Source organism: Poecilia latipinna, unplaced genomic scaffold, assembly GCF_001443285.1.
Source record: "Poecilia latipinna isolate Pla-1442-1.1 unplaced genomic scaffold, P_latipinna-1.0 Scaffold409, whole genome shotgun sequence".
Lineage (NCBI taxonomy): Eukaryota > Metazoa > Chordata > Actinopteri > Cyprinodontiformes > Poeciliidae > Poecilia > Poecilia latipinna.
In genome coordinates this window covers 162132-185209 of record NW_015113025.1, presented here as the reverse complement: position 1 = coordinate 185209, position 23078 = coordinate 162132, and the positions used below count along the sequence as shown (strand labels likewise).

The 23078-nt window shown below is 37.1% G+C and overlaps 2 protein-coding genes across 4 annotated transcripts; both read right to left on the bottom strand.

Annotated features, from left to right (window-relative positions):
• Nucleotides 1–1816: 1816 nt before the first annotated feature.
• On the bottom strand, nucleotides 1817–10179 carry LOC106950587 (transcription regulator protein BACH1-like). Of its 2 annotated transcripts, none has more exons than XM_015037538.1 (5): nucleotides 9986–10179; nucleotides 9592–9840; nucleotides 6167–7627; nucleotides 4926–5132; nucleotides 1817–4835 (listed from the first exon to the last, which is right to left on the bottom strand). In XM_015037538.1, exons 2-5 carry the CDS (start codon nucleotides 9838–9840, stop codon nucleotides 4551–4553), a joined length of 2202 nt encoding a protein of 733 aa, XP_014893024.1. In that variant the 5' UTR covers nucleotides 9986–10179; the 3' UTR covers nucleotides 1817–4550. The 2 variants fall into 2 exon arrangements, with proteins under 2 accessions (XP_014893024.1, XP_014893023.1); XM_015037537.1 differs by having other exon boundaries at nucleotides 9963–10178.
• Nucleotides 10180–12078: 1899 nt separating this feature from the next.
• map3k7cl (map3k7 C-terminal like) lies at nucleotides 12079–22678 on the bottom strand. 2 transcript variants are annotated; one of them, XM_015037535.1, is made up of 5 exons: nucleotides 22541–22678; nucleotides 20215–20296; nucleotides 17303–17361; nucleotides 16915–17030; nucleotides 12079–14031 (listed from the first exon to the last, which is right to left on the bottom strand). In XM_015037535.1, exons 2-5 carry the CDS (start codon nucleotides 20288–20290, stop codon nucleotides 13851–13853), a joined length of 432 nt encoding a protein of 143 aa, XP_014893021.1. In that variant the 5' UTR covers nucleotides 20291–20296; nucleotides 22541–22678; the 3' UTR covers nucleotides 12079–13850. The 2 variants fall into 2 exon arrangements, with proteins under 2 accessions (XP_014893021.1, XP_014893022.1); XM_015037536.1 differs by lacking the exon at nucleotides 22541–22678 and adding an exon at nucleotides 21740–22289.
• Nucleotides 22679–23078: the final 400 nt, after the last annotated feature.

Below are 23078 nucleotides of genomic sequence, written 5' to 3'. Positions count from 1 at the left end.
CTTTTTTTTTTTTTTTTTTTCCCCCAGAAGAAATAAACGATAACAGTTAAATGAAGCCATTAAATAGAAATTTTAAAATCTATTTTAAATTAGCACTGGGATCAAATTCATTAAAAAATAAGGCCTGTTACCTTGACAACAGGTGGCACAGATTCAGCCAGTCTTTGTTGGGATTATGCACCCAGTATATCCTGCTATCTGTGGTTCTCACGATTTGCCAGAGAACCACTTACACCAAATGCTCATCGAAGCAGAAAAAAAAAAGGAAAAGAGCTGAGAATAGATGTTGTGAGGCTGAAATGTCTGATTAGGATGTAAAAGGAAGGTCTCCAGATTAACCAAGTTTGAACACAGCAAATACATACAATTCAATCAACAACTTATATTAAAAAAAAAAACAAAAACAAAAAAAAAACATTTAGATTCTAAAAGTTTTGTTTTGGCATTATGTCCAAATTCAATCAACCCAGTTTTCTTTTATCTTCATGTTAGCTAGAAGAGCTCAAGCAAAATTACAAAATTATGGGATTGATGTGTGTACTGATTATTTGCGTTGTCCTTCCTTCTTTCTTAGGAAGCTCATCTTATTTTAACTTCCAGTATTTGTTCTTGTGGAGCCATCTATTGTCAAGTTCAAGAAATTGCAGGCTTTTAGTCACTCAACTGGAAAACATTAAAAGACCATACTTATACCATAATTGTTTTTATTAATTAGATTTTATGTTGGGGAAAATGTTTTCATTCAGAGATATTTAATTTAGAAAAACTGAAATAAAAATAAAAAACACTTTGTTGGGTATAATTTCATAAACATAAAGAGAAGTCACTGGAGACAGTGAAGCAGATCTTCAGCTTAGTCAAAAGTTTTGTAAAGGAAAATACTATTCCTACTCATTGAAGAGCAAATTCACAGTTCCGACATAGTCGGCTTGCAGAATTGGGCCTTCTGATCTCACTTTCACTTACACTGATAACGTGTGAGAGTGACCAGCGTTTTTCTGAATAACAAAAGGTTTCGTAGTCTTTTGGCGAGTATCAGTCTATGTTTTCACACGTTTCTGCTAATAAAAGAAATCTACAGAGAAACACACAGAGGGGAATGATTAATAGAACAAAATTATATCTCGTTAGAAATAGATGGACTTTATGGATTCATCATAACATCTAGTCGTCACATAAGAATAACACGTGGAATCTCCTATGTATAAATATTTCTATCACTCTGAGGAAAAGTGTCATCTGATGCCTGCTAACATGTTAGCATAAATTATCTGGTTTGGTTTTTCAAAACCTACTAGCTGGTACCACCCGGACCAGAGAAACCACTTACACCAAATGCTCATCGCTGTGTATTGCGCGCCAGCAAGTTTATTGATAAGCAGACTGCTTTTGTTGTTTGCAACGTCTGAGATTTAAATCTGTGCTTTAAATCCGTGTTTTAAATCACAGCAAAGGCTGGACCTTGCAAACTCCTGGAACAACAACATCTCAACCACCATTTGAGCAGCAGAAGGCCTGGCATCTGACAAACCTGAGAGCAGAAAATGTAAGCTGCAGTAAAAGACATAAACAGGTGTGGAAAGGCAATGATGGACTAAACACATTATACTTTTATAGGAAATTAAAGCACAAGAGAAAATGTGCAATAGTGTGACTAAGGTATAAGATTTAACAGAGAAGAGACAAATTTAATCACAATGAATTTGTCAATACTGAAAAATGAGCCCTCTCCAGAAATAAAATAATCACTTTTACCACTTACACTAAGCACAAAGGGATTTTATATATAAAGGAAATAAACAAAATTACCATTAAGTATTTTATCAAAATTATTTTTTATATATTTGAACTGAGAATGCCAAGGTACAAAAGAGAGACACAGAAATACAAGAGCTGGAGGTCTTTCAGTTAACATAATACAGTAAACTTTAGTAACGATGATTAGCCACTAGAGGGCAGTCAGTACCACACTGATTAAGAAGTAGTGTAAGGGTTCAAGTTTGTATCACAAAATATATTCATTCACCACATATCTTAATATACACAAAACTGAAATAAAAATATGCACATAATGATTACGTAAATCAAAGCGGACCACAGCTGGTTCAAAACACGATTCATTTGAAATATAATAACAGAAGAAAGTATCAAGAAAATCTTACTTAAGTACATGAAAAGCAACTGTAGATGTGAAATATGTAACAACAATAGATGTAATAGCTAACCTAAAAGCCACAGATGAAGAATCAGGCAAGGGATCAGAAAATTAACTTAAATCTAATTGTGCTGCATCATCAGTAAGTTCTGTATAATTTGTTAACTTGACCTCTGTCAATGATTTAGATAATGGTGTTTAAGATAATAAGTAACAAGCCAAACGTTCAACCATAGCAGGATGTGCTTCAAAACAGAACAAGGAAACAAAGTGTTTTTCTAAAGTTATTTATAGTACTACATAGAAAAATGTGGATGGCTTTACTACTAAAACCTCCTGATGAATCAAAACGCTGGCCAGGTGCAAAGCTTTGCACTTTGGAAAGATTCTAAAGTGTTTTCTTTAAATAGTTAAAAAAAAATCTTACAGTTAAATGAGGTTAGATTTATGCTGCTAGGTTTTTAACGAGCTAGGACAGATCTGTGGTTCCTACAAGAGCTTTGTCACTGTGGTCGACCGAGGGAAGGAGACCACAATGACTGCAAGAAAAATGAGAGCCAAACTGTTGAAAAGGTAAACATGGTGCACTGTGCCAATGCATAGACTTTGGGATTAGTTACAGTAATTTGCAGAAATCCTCAGTCATTTATCATCTCTTTATGGCTTATTTCTAAACAGCCACATTTTTTTCTAAATATGTTAGTGCAAAAATTAACAATGGTTTTCAATGCTATGTGGATCTTTAAAAGTTTTTCTTGGCATGCCGACTGCAGGATTGTTATTTTTAATCCGGTACATGACCATTTTCAAAGCAATGTTTTGTGAGTCTGCATTTTGGTCTGATCATGTGGTGATTCTTACATGAACCCTTTCTTCCACTACTATGGCAGAATGGTGGACAATGACCATTCAAGTCAGCAAGCCCATACTATAGATAATTAGAGGGATGAATTTAAGGTGGATGTAATCCACAAGTAAAAAACAAACAAACAATGAAAACACTTTAATTTAGAACCAAGTAATAAGCTTGCAATCCAAAACCAGCTTTTGCACTGTTAGCTACAGACGGTATTCAGTAACATTTTCTTACAGTGTGCAAAAAAGGGACACTGGTTGATCATAAAAAAAAAAAAAATTGTAGAAAGGCTGTTTAGGGACAACTAAACGATTTGTTTTGCTCTTTTGGTATTATCAGGAGAAAGACATCCAATCATTGTAAAAAACTGCTTCAACCCACAAATCACTTAAGGGCAAAATCACCCGTAGTTTTGTTACCCATAACAAACCACCATAGCAAAAGAATATTTTGGGATCTGTGTCACAAACATGGAATTTACCATTGTTTCCACCAGACTTGTAAAAAAAATATATATATATACCAAAAGTAGTGCAATATTTTTGACATCAAAAACATTTGCATCATTATCTGAAATCTTAAGTAGATGCATCAACTGAAGAAAAATATCTGCATATTTATTACTTTTAAAGAGATAAAATTCTTCTGGAAAATAAGCAACAAGCCGTCGATAGCAATAATAGTGATATTGTCTATTTGGTTTAAACTGTTTTTTATTTAAAGATTTGGGGGCTTTTTTTTTAATTCAACCTATACATATGCACCATTTCTTTTTGAGCACACAGGGACAAACCATAAATGGTCATTTTTAGGTTTACAAACTTTACAGAAATAATTATTTCTTTAAAAGATAAAAAAAAGGTTCTCCTCTGGAGGGCAAACTATTTAAAAAAACTGTGATTTATAAACCATGGCTCAGTGGGACACCTGAAAACTGCCTGATCTTTTCTGATCCTTAACTGTCATTAATTTACACTTTGCAATGCCAGTATCAGTTCTTGCATGAATGATGCCCTGAGTGCTGAATCAAAATCAAACTATCTGTAATCAGTGCAGAACAAGGTCCAGGTTTGGATTGAGTATTTTAGGTTTCATGCTTATAATTATCAAACTGAATTTTAAAGAATTTAATGAAAAATAACACAAAACATATTCGTCCAGAAACTCCAAAAACTTTTTTTGAAGCACTTGTGTCACCCTGTAACAGAGTGGCTCCCTGGGCAGTGAGTAAAAAACTGTAATGCTGTTAAAAAAAATAAATAAATAAAAACTGGTGACAGATAACATTGTGGATTTGGGAATGCAAATAAAATAACTCAATGTGACCCCTTCCAAATATATTTGAGTTAAAAAGAGAATAAAGTAAGCAATAAATGTAAAGAATCTACTGATCACAGCAATTACAATGTCTACAATCTCTGGACATTTCTGTCCTTCGGTCACAGTGCATGATAATGTCCTAGCGAACGCAAAAAGAATACTGTACAGTATAATGATCATCATAGTCTGTGGCACTGTGAGTTTGCTTCAGCGTTTCTGTCATGTGCTTGTATCTGTGTGTGGATTAAGTGTATCTTCCTGAGATGCTGCGGTTTTTGGGTGGAGTGATGATCCGTGTTGTGACAGAAGCGCATCTATCTGAGGAACCAATGAGGACAGAGGGCAGTCTGAAGAGGTGCAACTGGCTAACACCTGCAGCTGGTCTGGGTGTAGGTTTGCTTCACTGTAGACCCTCCGACACAAAGCGTTTACAGTGTGACATGTTTCCATTTTCCTCTGGGACAGCCGGCTCCTTTCCAAGATCAGTTTCTCCCTCTCTGTCTTCTGTAGCAAACATGTACAGAAAGCACAACCTGATTGACAAACGTCTGATGAAAAATAAGATCATACCAAAAAAAACAAACACTGCCTTACCAGTTTGTTGATTTCACACTGTAGATTATATATGCAGTCCAGCTTTCTTTTGCGACAACGCTGAGCTGCGAGGCGGTTTTTGCTGCGGCGTCTAATATCCTGGACAAACTCTAGTTGTTCTTGGGTAAGAACCTGTTGCTTCAGCAGCTGCTGGAAGTCATTTCGGTTCAGATTCACAATCCAATCCACAGAGAATGGCAACTGCACCTGAGAAAACCCCGTAAAAATGTAGGTTATACACAAAACATACGCCCAGATAAAGGGGCATCTTCAAAGACATCTGTGCTCTTTGATGCTAACATCTTGTACGCCCATGTAAAACTTTCTGTAAATCCAAAAACATGAATGGGAAATTGAGTTTGTGTTGCTATATTTTTTCTAAGCCGGTAAATATTACACCTGGAAATCTGCTGAGGTAAGCATGCACCAGGAAACGTATCACCATCAGACTCATTAAGCAGCAGAAGCTTTATCTGGCGCAAGTAATTTAAATACATTACGCGTGGGAAGAACTTAGCCTTATCTGCACACCCCTTATCTGTATTTCTCACCCAATCTCCTTAGCAACCTAAGAAACTTCTGAAAGCTATGAAATGACCTCAGTTTGATGCTCAGTGAATAGGCTGCGCTGAGAATTTTGGCTGTGTTGGACTCTGAACCAGACAGCCTGCTCAAACACACACACACACGCATACATCTTGTCTACTGGGTGAATAATTAACTTGACAACATAGCATATCTACTTTTCATGAATGCAGATGCTTGTTTGTTTATGACAAAGTGAACCTGACTCTCTAATCTTAGAAAATATGATGACATACTGTACAGGAAGTAGACTGTTTGTTTTTTTTAAGGTACAGCCAAAACATTGAAGATGTTTTCACTGAACAGCACACAGTAGTGCATAATTGTAAAATGGAAGAGATTTGAAACATGTTTTTTAAATTTTTGTTTCAAAAGGTAAGTATGCTTAGAGTGATATGCACTCGTATTAGGCTTTGAACACACCATTCTTAATTATGGTGGTGGCAGAAAAACGCTGAGGAAATGCTTTTATTAAAATAAATTGTAGTATACATCATCCTTGAAGTGATACATGGCAGTGGCAGCATCATGCCGTAGGAGTGCTGGGTAAAGAAAACCTTGTTTTCAACTGAGTCATACAGTACTTTGTCTTGGTGTAAAATATAAAATCCTATGAGATGCATTGAAGCTTGACAGTGAAACTGTTCACTGCTCACCTGTAGCGCCCTCTCAGCGGTGGAGAACTCACTGTCTCCCTCTGTTTCCGTCTCAGAATCTCCATCCTCCCCTGAGTTTACAGACGACTGAGTTGTCCCCTCGCTCTCAAACATTGGACAGTTCATTTGGTCAAAATCCTGATAAAACGGGCATCCAGTTTTGGTGGAAGCGAGGTTTGACCACTGTAGAGATGAGCCCTGCACGCATTCTCCACATGCATCTGTGGAGCACCCTGCTTCACAGTCCAGGAAATTTTGCTGGTAGGCGTCTTTACTGAACCTGAATTGCTCGCGGAGGTGATCAGCCGTTTCCTTCTTCACTGTGCTTCTCTCTCTGGAGTTTTCTCTAATGATAGCTGCTCTTTCCATGTTTGACATTTGTGCACTTTTTCTTCCTTGTTGACTGACATCGTCTTGATTTTTTCCCTTGTCTTCTGACATCTCATTTTGTTGGGGAGAGCATGAGATTATTGCGCCAGAGACTCTTGATGTTTTACTTTCTGTATTGTTGACAGCACACTTTTCATTCCCCATTGATTGAGTGATTGTAGCGTCCACACCCAGACACATTAAGGGGCAGAAGGGCAGTGATGATCTCTCACAGAGGATTGGGCTTGGCTTTGGTGAGAGTGTTTTTATTTTTGTTTCCTCTGAAGAAACGACTTCAGATGAGTACTCCATCTTCTCTTCATGCGTCCTAATGTTCTTCTCCTCTACCCTGCAACACTGATTTCCCTCTTCAAATGTACCTTCCTTAGAAATATCAACTACAACTTTACTTTCACAGTTCTCGCTTTTCACATTGTGTTTTTCAGTTTTCCACACTTCTTGTACTTCAGCTTTGCTTTCTATACATTTATTGGAGTTTGGATTTCCAGTTAGATCAACCGTGGTTTGTTTTTCACAATGTACCTTGTTGGGGCACGACAGGCAGGAGAGGGCAAAGCCATTCCTGATCTCTGATACAGCTGAATTGAAGGAGCATTTTTCACTGGCAAACATTCCCTTCTCGCAAGCCAACTGGAACTTGCGATACTTTGGACCCTGTATGACTGGCTCATTTTTGCCTTCAGCTCCCAAACTGCGAGTGCTATTTTGACTTCCCATTTTGTTGCTCACTGACTTGTTATAGTCCCATGTCACGTCCCGCTTTGGTGATGAGTCAGCGACTGGTTTTACTTCTTTGTCATCCAACAACACGTCGTCAGAGTCTGTGGCACTATTTTCTTTTGATAATCGCCTCTTGCATTCCTTCCGACAACAGGTCTTTCGCACAATGGGGGCAGAGCCGTTGCGACTCAAGAAGAACTTTGGCAGGAGGAAATCAAAACATGCCTCGTCCAAGTCCCTGAACCCAAGGATCGAGGCTGAGCTTCGTATTTCTAAAACATTGTCTTTTCCAAAGTTGAGTTTGGATGTGTAGGCAAATTGCAGCAGTGGTTCAAAGCCAGCCAGTGTCACCTGTTAAAAAATAAGTAAGACACATTAACAACATTATTTAAAGTACAGAAGCTCAAAGTAATGTGCTTCTGTTTAAAATCTTTGTTACTTTTTACTTTATAAGTCATTGTTGTGCAGTGACATTGTGTGAAAATACAGTAGGTCCACACACTTGTTGTTTGATTTAACAATGTACAAGTGAAAAAACATTGTAAGTTTCTGGTAAGCACATAAAAAGTTAATATAGTTCATGCAGTAGATAATTTGCTTGGCCTCTTGGTTTTGTAAGATTTAGTTGAAGACTACACCCAGTAGCTATCTTGACAGGGCGCAAAACAACTAGTGTCTCAAAAACATTAAAAGGATTTATGCAAAAGCAATCTTATAAACTTTAATACTGTGCTCACATTTGCATTGAACAGTTATTTAAGCACAGCTTAGGATATTTACACAAGAATAGCAGGGAGGAGACAGAAGGATATTCCCATCTAAAACACACACTGGGAACGGAATATGTAAAACATTTCCAGTCAGAGTATCCTTCAGATATGAATGGAAAGTGTCTTAAAAGACGACATATCACAGGTTTTTAAATTTTACATTTTTTACACTTAATATGAGCTGTCTAATATAAATGTTTATAGGTATTTACTTTTATTGGGCACACTTAACATGGTCAGGTATGAAAATTAATGTAGTATACCCCCTCCTACAGTCATGTTCCCAACATGTTTGCACTTTTAAATTAAGCATCTATAAGTAACCAATAAAAACTCAAGAAAATAATTTTTAATTTTTTTATAAACTGCAATAAAAAAATTATTTCGGACGATGAATAGTTTAGGACACACTAGCATTTATTTTCACTTAAAATAGCTATTGTTACATAGGTTTATTACATCAGATGCATGATGATGTTGCTAAGCTAAGAATTTTTGATTAGGTTTGAAATGTTTAAATCTTAGACATCTGCTTAGACACAACTACCCACATGCCCAGTTTTACCTGGATAACCAAGTTTCTCCTTTCTAAAATTGCAGAAACACCCCCTGCCCCCCGCCCCAACCTTCTACAGAACAATATTCTATCGACACAATAATCTAAAACTAAAGTATCTGGATACAATGACAGGGGACTTTTGGCATAAAAAACATTCTCCATAAATAAACAACAGCATAGCTGAAAGCGTTAAGGCTTGGGGATAGTTTGAGTCAGCAGGACCTGGACAGCTCACCATTACATGTCCCACAATGGATTCTAATGTGTATTTACAGCAACTAAAGAAACGTGTGTGACTGTAAAAACCACAGCAAAAGCTGAAGCAGAAACAGACACCGAATCTTGACAGTGGCCAAAACATACCATGAAATCTACTAAAGATTGGCTAAGAATCTTTAGTAGAAAAAGCAAAGTCCTGGGAACAAGTCAAAGTCTATATCACAACTCTGCAAATAGTCATCAGTATTTGTATAAAGAATCACCAAAGATGTAACAAGGACTTAAAGGACTTAAATAGTGTTAATTGTTAATTGGGAAAAACTATTTGCAGAAAAACAATTAGTCATTCTGTGATTAAAATGATACATTGAAATTGGTATTGGTTTGCAAAGCCAAAAACCTGCATGACTGACTTATTTTTTAAAATTTTATTATTATTTATTTTTTCATTTGTTTTACATTAATTCCATGAGATCAACAAACAAATGATGTGATAATGTTCAAAATATAACTAAATTTGTTAAGTGAAGTTGTTTTTTTGGTAAGGGTAAGTTTAGTTGCTGTCAATTTTACAAACTGACTGTTCATGAGTCATCAGAAAAAAAAATCCCCGAGACTGGCACTTGAGGAAATAAGGGTTTAAGTTATGTTTCTCACTTCATTTTCAAACAGATTTGTGGTTTCTGAGGCAGAAGAGTTTTTTTTTTGTATAACTTTTATTTTTATTTTTTTTGTCTGTAACATGGCATCCTGAACCAACTTCTCACCTCTTCTGGCAAAGTGATCACTGCTCCGTGTTGGGTCGGGGAAGAGATCTTTTGCAAGAAGTACTCGCTACAGGAAGCGAGCACAGAGCGGTGGGCTCTAAAACTCTGACCTTCCACCAGCACCGTCACGTCACACAACATGTCCCGGCAGCGCTGCTCATTCAGGCGATGTAGCACCTGGGAGGAATGTACTGTGGACTCGAATGTAAACACAGACGACCGCGGGGCAAGCCCAGCCATCACAGACATCTATGTGTATACAAAACACACAAGCACACACAGGTTAACCACTCCCACACTGCTAAAACCGTATTTCACACATAGATATGTCTATCACTTAATAGAAAAGGGAAAAAATAAAATGTGCCTACCTTCGAAAGCTGGCTTTGCTCACCTCTCTTAAGGTGCTAAAGAAAGTTCCAGCAGCCTCACAGACATGGATTTTGGTAGATGGAATGTCGACTAACCGGGCTGTTTCCCAGAACGCCTTATCACAGCTCAGCTACAAACTAAAAGCTGAGCTTGACTCAGTCATATGGCCTGTGAGTGCGTATGCGAGAGGGAGGGAGGGAGAAGCACTGGGAGTGTGTGTGTGTAAGTCTGTGTGTGCATACGTGTTGTAACCACCATGGGTGTGACAAAGGAGAGCTGACTCATACGCTCCTCCTGATAAAGGATGAGCTAGCACTTTTCACTCCACTGGATCTGTCTGGTAAACAGACTTTTCTTTGGAAATCCGTCCTGAGCACAATAAAGGAATCTAAGATGAAGGCAGGCAATAAAGTCTGGATTTCAAGAAGATGAGGCAACTTATATCAAACAAAGACTTTTAAGAATATGCCCTGCAGAAAAACAACACGCACAATGACTTTCTTCAGGTGATACAGTGAAGTGAAAAAGAATGCAGAGCTGATCTATTTTACTAAATGTAATGTTAGAATGAGATAACGAGGCTGTTATGTACTTTGAATTTAAAATAAATTTGAGTTTGTAATTTGACAGCTTGAAATCGGACATCTGTTTCTTTAAGAAGCACCAACTCATGCCAACATTCCTCCGCGTTGGACTGAGAAGTAGGTTGAATGATAAGCTCAGCAGGTACGGAGTTTCACCAGATGTTTGCCAATTGCTGCTGCTAGTTTGATGGAGCTGCGGGGGACAATTAGTGAGTGTCCTGCAACTGCAAGGAGGAGCTTTGAGTGAATCGCTTGGGAATAGAAAGCGTGCTTGAGATCTAGGTCATAAGCTCATTACTGGATGTCCTTTTTTAGCAAAAGCAGCCCACACTAATGCCACTAAGTTTGACTCTTGTGCTTTTTCGTTTTCTTCTTCTGAAATGCTGTTAAGTTTCCAAGATGTAATGGAATACATATCTTACAAAATGTTCCACATCGACGGTCCACAGAATATTGTTCCAGAAATATTTGTGGTCATCAAGATATAGTGCTCTTGAACTTGGACATCTTCTATGGCTGCCTTACTTCCCCCATCTCTTACTTATTTATGAATTATTGACACTGATCAGAGGCATCTGCCATTTTTTGTGCTTTAAATAAGTTGTTTATGTGCTCTAGGAGTGTTTTGGAAGCCACCCTTTTTTTTCCTGTCCTGGCAAGATTCAGCACTGCTCCATGTTTCATTCATTTATGAATAATGAATCTGACTGAGTTTCACTGGAGCTCCAAAACCTTTGAAATAGTTTTCCAGACAGTGAGATGTCAGATAGGGCTTTTATGTGTTGCTTCTTTCCTTCATGTTGTCAGACAAGTTGTATTTTGGAACTTTGGGTGTGGTAAGTGAAACTAAAAACAGTTTTCCAAAACTGTTGTTGGGTTGCAGTTCATTCATGATTTAACGAGAGGAATGTTTGTTTGTTTTTTTTTTTTTTAATTCTATAGGGGCAAGTTTAAAACTGCTTTTTGTACTGATCTTGATTAGCTTTGTTTTATGTCATCTATTTGATGATTTGAATAATTTAAGTGTGACAAAAGAGCAAAAGGAGAAGTAACCTGAGTGAAAAAAAACAACACTGCAAAGATTTTCTCTAAAGAGCATTATTGTCTGTGTTGCGTGTGTAATGTGTGTCTTTGTCCTTGACGAGAGTAATGACTGATTACAAAATGGCACAATACATGTCAGCAAATTTGTTCAAGCTTAATAGGTCCTATGAAGCTTAAGGTTTTGAAGAAAAAATAGAAATAGAAGACGGTTTTTACAATGGTAAAAGTCAACTCCTAAAGTAGCTACAGCAAAACATGCAATGGTGATCATTACCAAATTAAGTTGCAAGTGTCACATGATTTAAAAGAAGAAGGAAGCCAGAGACAGTTAAACTAGCCAATCAGGTGAGTGTTGCGTAATTCGAGAATAAACTCATTCGTCATTAAAAAAAAAAAAAAAATCTTCTTCCTTTTTCTTCGTAAGGCTGACAAAGAGGACACAATACAACAGTGAATGACTTTAGAATTGAAACTAAGGAAGTGATGCTGTTGTTACAATAAAATGTCTTTTTATTATCAGAGGAAAAGAAACTGCAGTTAATGTTGTTTACTGTCCTATTTACAGGATAACACTATTCCACTTACACCACTGATCACAAAAAGTAAATGATCATTTACAACTCTGGCAGCGGATACTACTAATAGATTATTTTTTTCATTCTTGTAATTCCTTCCAAAGAGTTTGGTAATTTAATTTCCCTCACAGAGTTTTTAACACTGAAATTTGTGATAACATTTTGGACCATAGCTCACCATGTTTAGCTCCCTTAGATAAAGCCTCTGACTTTCCACAGGACCTGAATTTGCTTTACAACATCAGGTCACAGTCACTCAAGCTGCATAAGTAGGTTTAACTCATAAAACTCAATGTTTTGTTTTTTTTTGTTTGTTTTTTTTTTTACATTTGTCATGTTACAGTAACAAAATTCAATATATTTTACTGGGATTTTATGTGACTGACCAACTCAAAGCAGCTCATGGTTATGTAAAGTAAGGAAACTGATGCACAATTTGGACTTTTTTTTTACACTTTGCCCCTTTTATTCCAATACCTCGAAAAAATCCAGTGCATTTGATGACTTTAAAGCTGTTCAACCAATCAATCAAAACCTCAAACCCACCACAAGATGGGCAGAATGAGTACTGAGAACAGCAGCGAAGAGGAGAATGATAACTTTGGATGAGCTCCAGAGATAAACAGCTAAAATGGGAGAAGATTTTGATTAAAAAAAAAAAAAAAAAAAGTGGCACATTCCACAAATTGAGCTGTTACAGAATGGTGGAAAGAAAACTATTGTTTTTAGAGAGCCATTGAAGTTTCACAGGTCATTTAGGGGGACAGTAAACTTGTATAAGAAGCTGTTCTTGTCAGATTAGACTGTAATAGCACCTTTTGGCATACACTGTATATACAATGTATGGTTAAGATACAAATCAACCTCAACACGCCATGTCCACTGTCCACTGTGAAACAGGATGTTGGCAGTATATACCTATACCTAGTGTATAGGTTTTCTTTGGAATTCAAAACAGAGCAAAAAAATAAAAAATAAAAAATCATATCAGCATGCAATCTCAGCAAAAAGGGAAATATTTAGATAAAAGCATGGTTATGTTTTAGAAGGTCCTAGTCGAAGTGCAGACCTATTTTGATTGATAAAATACACTCAACATCTCCAAAGAGACCCAAATGACTTACAATTTTAAATGCACTGAAAAATGACTAAAAAAAGATTTTGATTCAGAGAGATTGAATAAAAAAAGCACATTACGCAGATTGACTGCGATTTACTGATTAGGTGACACCTGAAGCCAACTGCATGTTGTTCAGGGCTATGAAAGTGAATTAGATTGAGTGCAATCCGAATGGGTTGGTCTATCACTTGAAGTTTAAATAAAATACATTGAATTTTGCGATTATATCCTGACTAAATGTAAAAAAGTTCACATGATATAAATACTTTTGCAATACATTGTTCTCTGTCATTATGACCAGTATGGCTCAGCAAATAAAAAAAAAAAACAAAAACAAAACAGCACCCTAAAAATCTATCATTGTTGACTAGAATCACTCTAACAACTTCTCAGTGATGACAACCGTACATCTGAGGTTCGCGCAAATGCCTCAGACCATCCACAGAAACAGGGTCCTGTCAGTGTAATTAGACAATTCAAAGACTGCACATGAAAACAGTCTGTTGGTTGCTGGTCTGGTGTCAGCTGCATGTCTGGTAGACTCAGGTTCTGGGAAGTAGGAGGTCAAGAGGGGTCTTGCCTTGTTCGATTGGTGAGGCAAAGCCTCTCCAGCTGCTGCCTGCGCTCACTGTGGAGGGTCACCAGTGTGTGGTTCTCCTCTGTTAAGCGCTGAAACTCCTCATCGAGACGGGCGATCTCCACAGCAACCTTCTCATCCTCCACCAACTCCGCCAGCAGCTTTCGCCTGAAGAAATGAGAAAGACAAACCTTCAAAGACTTTTCTTTTTATGGTGTATCAAAAAAGAACATTTCATTTGTAAAAAAAAAAAAAAAGGATGGCAACTCTCCCTGAATATGCTGGACTTTCAATAATTACACAAAGCTAATCTCTGTACTGAAAGAAATTGAAACATTTGTGGATCATATCATATTGTGAGTAGAATATGTTCCTTATCTTATAGATTTGTACAAAAGGAATGTGATACTAATTAATTCAACATAATGGTTGATGCCCCTTTTTCTGTCTTAAAGCATATCTTCCTAATTTCTCAAAACAAACATTTGTCTTGACTCGGAATTCTCTAATCCGGTGATGTCCAAACGTTTTGCACTGAGGGTCAAAATTCCCAACTTGAAAGCACTCAGGAGCCAAAATTAGCTTAGATTTTTTCAGTTAAAAATGCAGAAATAATTTTATTGTGCTTTTTTTTTTTTACCCACACAACAATTTAGCATGTATTTTAATTAAAAAGCTCCGAAAAGGGTTCTCAAAGCTGTGCAGTTTCCTCACTTGTTAGTCAAGGTATCATTTTTGGTTTATTCACAGCAACAAAAGTGAGAGCTGTCTTTCAAAACCCTTCACTGTATTTAGCCTATTTTAATTGCTGAGTGTGACTAAGTCTATTCTTCAGTAAAAAGTCAGTGGAAACCTAAACCTCTCAATTTCCAGCAACACTCATTTGTATTTAGTTCATAGTCTACAAAGGTGGGATCAGTACAGCAAACCTGAAAAGGGAAGTGTCCCGAAGACCTGATGATTATTTGCTTCAGCTATCTCAACTGACTTGTTTCAATGTGTAAGAACAGAGTGAATTCTCCAGGGGAAAATGGTTATTTTAGTAATTTATGAAAGGTTTCTTGTCCTTTTGTTATTGAAATTAAATTGAGGGCTTCACTTTTTGTCTCATTTGTTCTTTCACCACAACAAGCTGGAGTGATGCCTACATTGCTGCATACAAGACCTCAGTGGATATATTCATATCTAGTTCAGCCATACACTCCTAAAAGCGTACTTTTCCAGCCTGATATGTTTTGTCACCACTGGTGTCAAGAATCATTTCTCTGGTTTCTGCCACATTAGATTTCATAATGACATTAAACTCTTACAGTTCACATTTAAATAATAAAATAATCTTGTTTTGGATATACAAGTTAATAAATAAAGCTTGCTATAGGCTTTTAATGTTTGATACCTATTTAACAGTGCATTACTATTATTGTTTACTTTGAAATCTCCTATATAGTTTCTGTGAAATGCTTTGAAAATATCAATAGGTTTGGTTTTGTTCTTTTATGAATATGAAGCCCCTTCCACCGGCAGACTGGGAAATTCAATGACTAGTGAACCCTGGACTGAACGTCAGTAGGCAGATGCTACTTATAGGAGGCTAAGGTCAGGAGTTCAACACAAGAGTATTAGGTTTTATAATAATGGCAGGGAAAGCATACAGTAAATGTTGTAATTATGTGGAAGTCCTACAGTCAAAGTGGGAGGGACTGTCAAGGTTTTTTTTTATTGGTCTAGTGTATTATTCTAATCTTAAATACCATGTCTTCATTAACTCTAAACTTAAAGTCATCCTAATTAGCTAAATAAAGGCTTGAAAGCATGAGTCTTTGTGTAAATAGTCCATATAATCTGCTTGTTTCACTTAGTCATCTCAGTTACTGAAATAAATGAACTAATTAATAATATTCTAATTTGACTGTTGGTGCCATACCAGATGATCATCCCTGGCAACCACAAATAGATTCACTGTTTAGAAATGTGGTTTCTGTGGATAATGAACTAGAGATTACACCTTTGGTTATAACTGAAATTAAAGTGTTTTGTCTTTTACAGTGTTTTGTTTTTGTTCACTAAAAGGCCACAACCTCCATTCTGAAGTATTTGTGAGTTTCTGAATATGGAAGTAAGTAGGAAATCATGTGTGTGCACATGTGGGGGTATGTGAGTGAATGTTTATTTTTGTCACACAAAGTGGCTGAAAAGAGGAAGAAGACATTTTTCAAAACCACATTCATATGCATGTGACTTTCAAAACCTTCACATAAACCTGTACGTTACTGAATACTTTTTTGAGAAGATCTTACTTACCACAATATAACATGTTTCCCTTGACTTATTTTATTTTTGTTGAAATGTTGAATCACAAAGTAATACAAACAATAATGAAGAGTGGTAAAGTCCTCAGTGTTTGCTTTGCTTTCATACAGACTAAGTGTAGCAAGACTTTTGAGAAAAGATCCTGTCATTTTCTTGAAGTAATATCCCTGTTGTCATTCTTGCAACACGTTGTGTCTAAAATATGAGAAGTAAGAAAACTGACTCAGTATTGCTTAATGAATTTCTTTCAATGACTGTGAGCAAAAGTCTAAAGCATGTTCAGTATTGAGATAGCTGTAGCCACGTTATTTAAACTGTTTTTTGTCGTTTCGTCCTTGAATAGCTGTTGCTTGTTTGCTGCGTTTCAGTTAGATGTAAAGTCTTTGTGTACTGGTAGATAATGGCAACAAGGAAGAAGTGTGAGTGCAGCAACATGACTCATCATGTTTTATCTTATCTAGGGTCACTCTTCATGCATCTCTTTATTTAGGAATCCTGAAGTGGGTTGTTTCAGTGCAACCCCCAAATTGGGAAACCATGAATCCTGCAGCAGTTTCCAGATAAGGAGGGCTGCATTAGCTACAGACCCATGGTGCTAGCAGTGTAGGAGAAACTGCATACAGAAATTCAACTAAGCCATGTGTACTTTTGCTCAGTTCTTTTCAGAATTGCATCACATGTAATGAGTCTTCCTTGTGCATTCAAAGATTGGGATAATTTGCGCGTATCATCGAGTCTTACTTGCGTTCCTCAAGGACAGAGATCTCGTGTTTTACATGATGGAACTCTCTGGCCATCCTGCAGTGCTCTTTGTACACCTGAACACTCTCTCTTAGGGACATGCAAGGCGGCACAGGCTGCAATACATTGGAGAGGCAGAGGAAGACATATGAAAGAGACAGATTTGTTTCATGTTGACCAAAACTGCTAAAAACGTGAGACCCTGGACCGTTCCAAGTCACAAGTCAATCATAGGGGACTACAGAGACACACAGAGTTTCACATTAAAATGTTACAATGGTACAAGAAGCAAAATACCTGTTCATGGCTAAAGGAACAACAGAAGTACCACAAAACAAACATTTGATGTTTTCTTCCTTTTATTAGTGGACAGTACAGAACTACATACCTGTAAACGTTGTTCAAGGTCAGGGAAGGCCTGTGAAAGGTCTTCCACATCTTTTATATCTGAAGAAATAGAGTTCACAATCTGTTAGGAATTATTGTTAAAAAAAAACTGGGAATCACAACTAACCAAACAATTTCATCATTATGTGTTGACTTATGAAGCTGACCCCCCCCACCATGCTTATAATGACAGGAGAAGCGCCACCTGTGGTTCAACAGCTCCCTCTAGTGGCTATTTTGACTAAAATTTTAAAACCAAACTAAACAGTATGTGTCTTGAGAAAGATTTCTGATTGAAACCTTCAAGATTCACATGTCCTTCCTTTCTTTTTCTTTTTTTTTTTTAGTTAGACTGCAGCACGCTACTTGCCATTTGACACATTGATTACATGTGCAGTTGCCCGGCAAATTACAAACTTCTTCACTTTATGCACCAGTTGGAACCTTATCCGATTATGGTAAACTATAGTTAACTAAAATTATAGGCCTTTTTTTTTTTCTAGAATGCTTTGTACATAAGAAAAGACAAAAAAAAAGAAGCAGAAGAAAAAACGTATAGGGCTTTGGCAGTAACTGCCTCTCTAACTTAATCATTCTGCTCCAAACAAGTGAAGAAATTAAGTGTATTTACATGCCATGAATTTTTATAATTTTCATTAGTGAGTCAAGTTTAAATCAGGAATAAAACTAAATATTGCAGTTGTCTTAAAAAAATGTGTTTATATTTAGGCAACTTCTGTTGCACATATTTGATCAAAATAAGTCATGATTCTAAGACCAAACAACTGTATTTAGCATAACCTATTATTTGCTACATGCGCCACAGAACCTTTTAACGTGTCCTCAATGCTTTTCTGTGAAAATGTAACACTATAGGTTCTCTTGTATAGCACAACAACATATTGTAACACAATGCTGCACTTCTAAATAAGCCATGTCCTCTGACTGAGCAGCAGTAATGAGCTGCCAGGCTGAAAGACATGCAGGTTAAGAATACAACTGAACAAGCATTGTACTTGTCTGCAATGGACAGGAACATCATCCGGACCAGATGTAAAGTCAAACAGGGATTCAGCCGTACAGAAACAGACAGATTGTCTGCACTGTTTCGGTAGTGATGCATACCCTTCCAAGAGTTGTGGAACATGTGGAGAATCCTGGAGAGATGCAACCTTCTAAAATCAGGAGTATTAGTGGGCAAGCCTTTAGCCTTGGGCCAATTATAAAGAGGAATAAATATGGTTCTCATGCTTAGGACTGACACAGTGTTGGGTTTGAACTATGTCAGGCATGAAGTCACGGAGGGTCTAAATGTTGATCCTCAGATGGAGCACGGCTCATCTCTTGCTGTGAAACATGAGTTCAAAGAGACAATAACATGATCTCAGAGGATCCAAAATATCCAGTTATGATTTGCAGGTAAAGATTCTGCATGGGCAGCTTTGACAGTGTATGCACAATTGCCTTGAGAGAGCTGCATTCAGTGAACGAGCTTGGCAAACGACCTCTCAGACACAAATTTGAGACGGCCGTTCCTGGTATAGCTCTTCACATTGCTGCCTAAGAGAAAGAAAGACAAGGGTGGGGGGGGGGATCAAGGATTGGGTGGGGTTGAACTGGAAGTGTTAACTGCTTATAAATATAGGCCAGTGTTCTAAAAGCTGAACGGTGAATCAGGCAGCAAGACACTGTTAGTATTATAAGAGAAACCTGACTCTGTCATTGCAAAGCTGCAGCTGCTGTCCCAGTGCCTGATCCTACTGCAGTAAAACATCCTGACAGGCAGCACCTAGGTCGAAAGGTATGCTCTTTCGGTTTAATATACATGTGTAGGTCATAGGAAAAAGAGCAATTTAGAAAACTTACTATGTGGGCCTTTGCAAGATCATTCATAACACATAATGCATTTATTCATACAGCATTTCATAACAACTTAATTTACCTAATAGTTCTATAAAACTGCACTTTTTACCTGGAGAGTAAGTAGGCCTAAGACTTTAGCACAACTTCACCTTCCAGCAAGACTAAAACGACCTGCATGCAGAGCTACCAAGGAATAATATAGATCAAAGTGTATCTGTATGTTAGAATGGCTTAATCAAAACCCAGACCTAAATCCAATTATTAAGCTTTGACAAAATGTAAAATCTGTTGCTCACAAACACTAAATGCCATCTGATTGAGATCATGTTATTTTACAAAGATGAAAGGGCAAAAAATATCTGATTCTCAGAAAGGCACACCCAAAAAGACTGACAGCCATGATTGCAGTGAAAGATGTCGTTTCCACGTATTGATTTGGTGAACTGCAGACAAATGTCAGACCGTTTCTGATGGGGTTTTTTTACAAATTGGAAAACCAAATATCCTTCAACTTCTATCCTAGCTTTTGGTGTCATCACTCACACCAAATCCCCCAAAAATATAAGCGTCTGGTTGTAATATTGCAAAATGTGAAAAACCCCAAGGGGCATGAGTGCTTTTTCTAAAAAATTGAAACGTTTGGTGTCCATATATCTGCATTTTGCCAGTACAGTGCTGCACAAAGGTATGTGTTTGTTTTTAACATGCTGTGGTCATACAGAAATAGTGATAACACCTGTCTCAGACATAGTGTGGAAGAATGAACCCGCAGTCGAAGCGAGTGGGAGTTACTCAAGCTACAGTCGGCATGGTCTGTTTTGGTTGGCAGAATGTAATACACATGTTCCACACATAGTGGAAACGAACCAAAAGTAGTTTTGATCTGGTGTTAAATGACAAGCTGAGTAATCAGAGCAGCTCAAAGCCTCAAAATAACTTGTTTCTAATCATTCTGAGATCCTGGAGCACAGGTGCAGGCAAGGAGTTTGTACTGTAGGATTTGGCTAAGTGTGTGTTCACAGTATGTACTGTATGTGCATGTGTGTTTACCTGATGTGTCATCGAGGCTGAAGGCTATTCTAACTTCAGATTTATCAGGAGACACTCTTCTGGTTGAGGTGATCATTTATCCCTTCATGGGGCAACAAGGAGGGGAAAAAAAGGAGTTGTCAGAACAATTCAAAGCACAATATGGAAGATGCAATATTTTAGAGATGGACGGATCAGAATTTTTTTTTTGATTTTTTTTTTTTTTTTTTTGCTACTGAAATTAGTCATTGTTATTTATAAGGAGAGGCTGTAATGTACCTCTACATGAGTGAGGGAGCAGTTGCTGTTATTTTTATTTTTTATTTTTAAAGCAGAGATAAAATGAAGACAGAGCTGAAATTTTAATGTCACTTTAACATTTTTTGAAAGCAACTTGCACATTGTTACTTGTACAGAAGAGTCTCTGTGTATTCTTAAGAACATAGATTCTTGCCTTATACCTGACATGACTAAATGCTTTAAGCACTTCCACATTAAGAATTTTTTATAGCAGATGGAGGTTGAAAACTTCACGATTAAAAGCCTCAAAAATACTTTTTTTTCTCGCTTAGTAACAGAATCCACACTGAAAGTCCAACACCAACCTTGTAGCACTTATATGAGGTCAATTAACTGATCAGAAAATATATGTATATATGTATTCTTTAGTATCTAAAGTTGTCTGATTGGTCAACAGCAAAGATTTTTAGTGCATCTCTGCCGTTTTTCCCTTTTTTATATAAAGGAACCATCTTATTATAAGTATTTATAATTATTTACTAGTAGCTCTGAAATGCAAACACCATAAAAACAATGAAAAGTCTGTATTCCTAAGAATGTGTCATTCTATAGTTTTTTTACGCCTTTATTAGTCTTTTGTTACATTGTAGTATTTTTTTTGTGTGTGCGTTTTTGTTTTGCATCTTACAGCCTTCATATTTTCTGATTTTAAAACTTTCTTTGGAATTTCTCTTATTAAAAAAAAAACATTTATAAATGTTTTAATTTCCAATTAGGCTATATTTAAACTACATGCATACCCGCTATTTCAACTGGCAAGGTAAAATAAATACTGAACTCAGCAGGTGTCGCGTTGAATTGCAATGAGAGTCAGTGCCGACCGTTTGATAAGTCATGTGATGAAACCGCTCTGTGGGCTCTTATAAATACACCAACTACATTCAGCACACACAACCACCAGTTTCATCATGCATTTGAAGTTGCAGAGGGATTAAATAATTACAGAGCTTTGACAGACTGGTGCTGAGGGCTGCATGACCCCTTTCAGTGGAGGTGCAGGCTTTTTATATCTGGGCATTTGCCTCCTTTAACCCTGCTTAACTCACTCCACTCTCCCCCAACGACCTTCTGGAACGAAGCTGTCTCTTAAAAGTTTCACTAATACAATAAATGTCTTAATGATGGCACTATCATAAAGTAGAATTTGTATATAGTTTTACACATCAACACTGCAATGGATATGGTGTGAAATACTATTTGCATGAGGAGCAAGAAGGAAAAATCGGTTCCGAAAGAGCATCGTTACCTGAAGCAGATCCAAACTAAGCCAGAAAAAGCTGTAGGCTTCTGAAAAGTTCAAATCCAAGCAGTCGAGTAAATCCTCAATTTGGGAAGGATTGGGGTCTTCCCTACTGCCCCTTATGTCAGCCGGTGCCACTCCTGAGCAAATCCAGATCAGTAAAAATAGAAAAACTAATGTCTTCTTACTTCAATCTGTACTTTTACTAAAACCCCTTCATTATTTTGTGGTTACAAGATTTAAGAAAAGATGTCCACTTTGCTCGCCTCAGCTGTTAATGTCACCCACAGCTTAAGTTTGCCTCGGCACGCATGTGTTATCCGCAGACTGCAGCGACGCGGAGTGGAGTAAACTCAGTTTTCAGGCACGCAGAGCGGGAATGCTGTTCACTGTCCCCCCGTGGCGGCTCAGACCCAATTAAATGTCTCCGATGACATGACTTTAGCCTCCAAAAATGCCCACAGCTCCAACTCCGTTTTGAGTGACACAGTCATCCCACTGGGATGGTCTCTTTGCAATAGCACTGCAATGAGGCAGTTGTTCAGAGTAAGCATCTCTTATATGTTCTTGTAGAGGAAAACAGAGTCCCTGCGGCCCTTTATGTGAAAAAAAACCTAACAATATTAATATTAATTTAGTTTTTGAAAACTAAAATATAAATAAAATTAAAAAAAACATTGAAGTGAGACCACAAGAGTTTACTATAGCAAACTAGCTAGGCTCAAGACTCCCAAAGTCAAACAAGCTCAGCTACTACCACAAAGGATTTTATTAATGAAAAATAATGTTCTGATTTATTTTACATACCATAAAAGTGCCAAAAAGAGGTTACTCCAACTCTTAAGTTCAACCCAAGTACAAAGGACAGACATTCCAGTATCAGGGTAGCAGCTAGTAAACCGGTTTTCGTGCTTTGCAAAGGTTCTTGTTCCCATGATGCACCGCATGAAGTAGAAAATACAGGAAAAGACACCTGTCAAAAATCCCAGAAAGATCCTTTACATTTCTACGGTATGTTTTTTTGTTTGTTTGTTTGTTTTGTTTTGTTTTTACGAGTTGTAGTTATTTTGCAAAGGAAAATTAGCAACCATTTTAGTTGTTTAATATGAAAGATGGTCCCTTTGCAATAGCAAAAAAAAAGAAAGAAAAAGATGGTAGAGACGTCCAGTAAAAGATGGCTGAATAAAACTTCATGCCAAATTCTTCAGATTTATTTATATATTTATTTTTTAATAATGGAAAACATACAATTTATTGAACCTCACAATTAATATGAAATAAAATCCAAGGAAAATAAACGTGTTTATGTGGCAAAATGCAGAAATATTGAAGGGGTCGGGTTTCA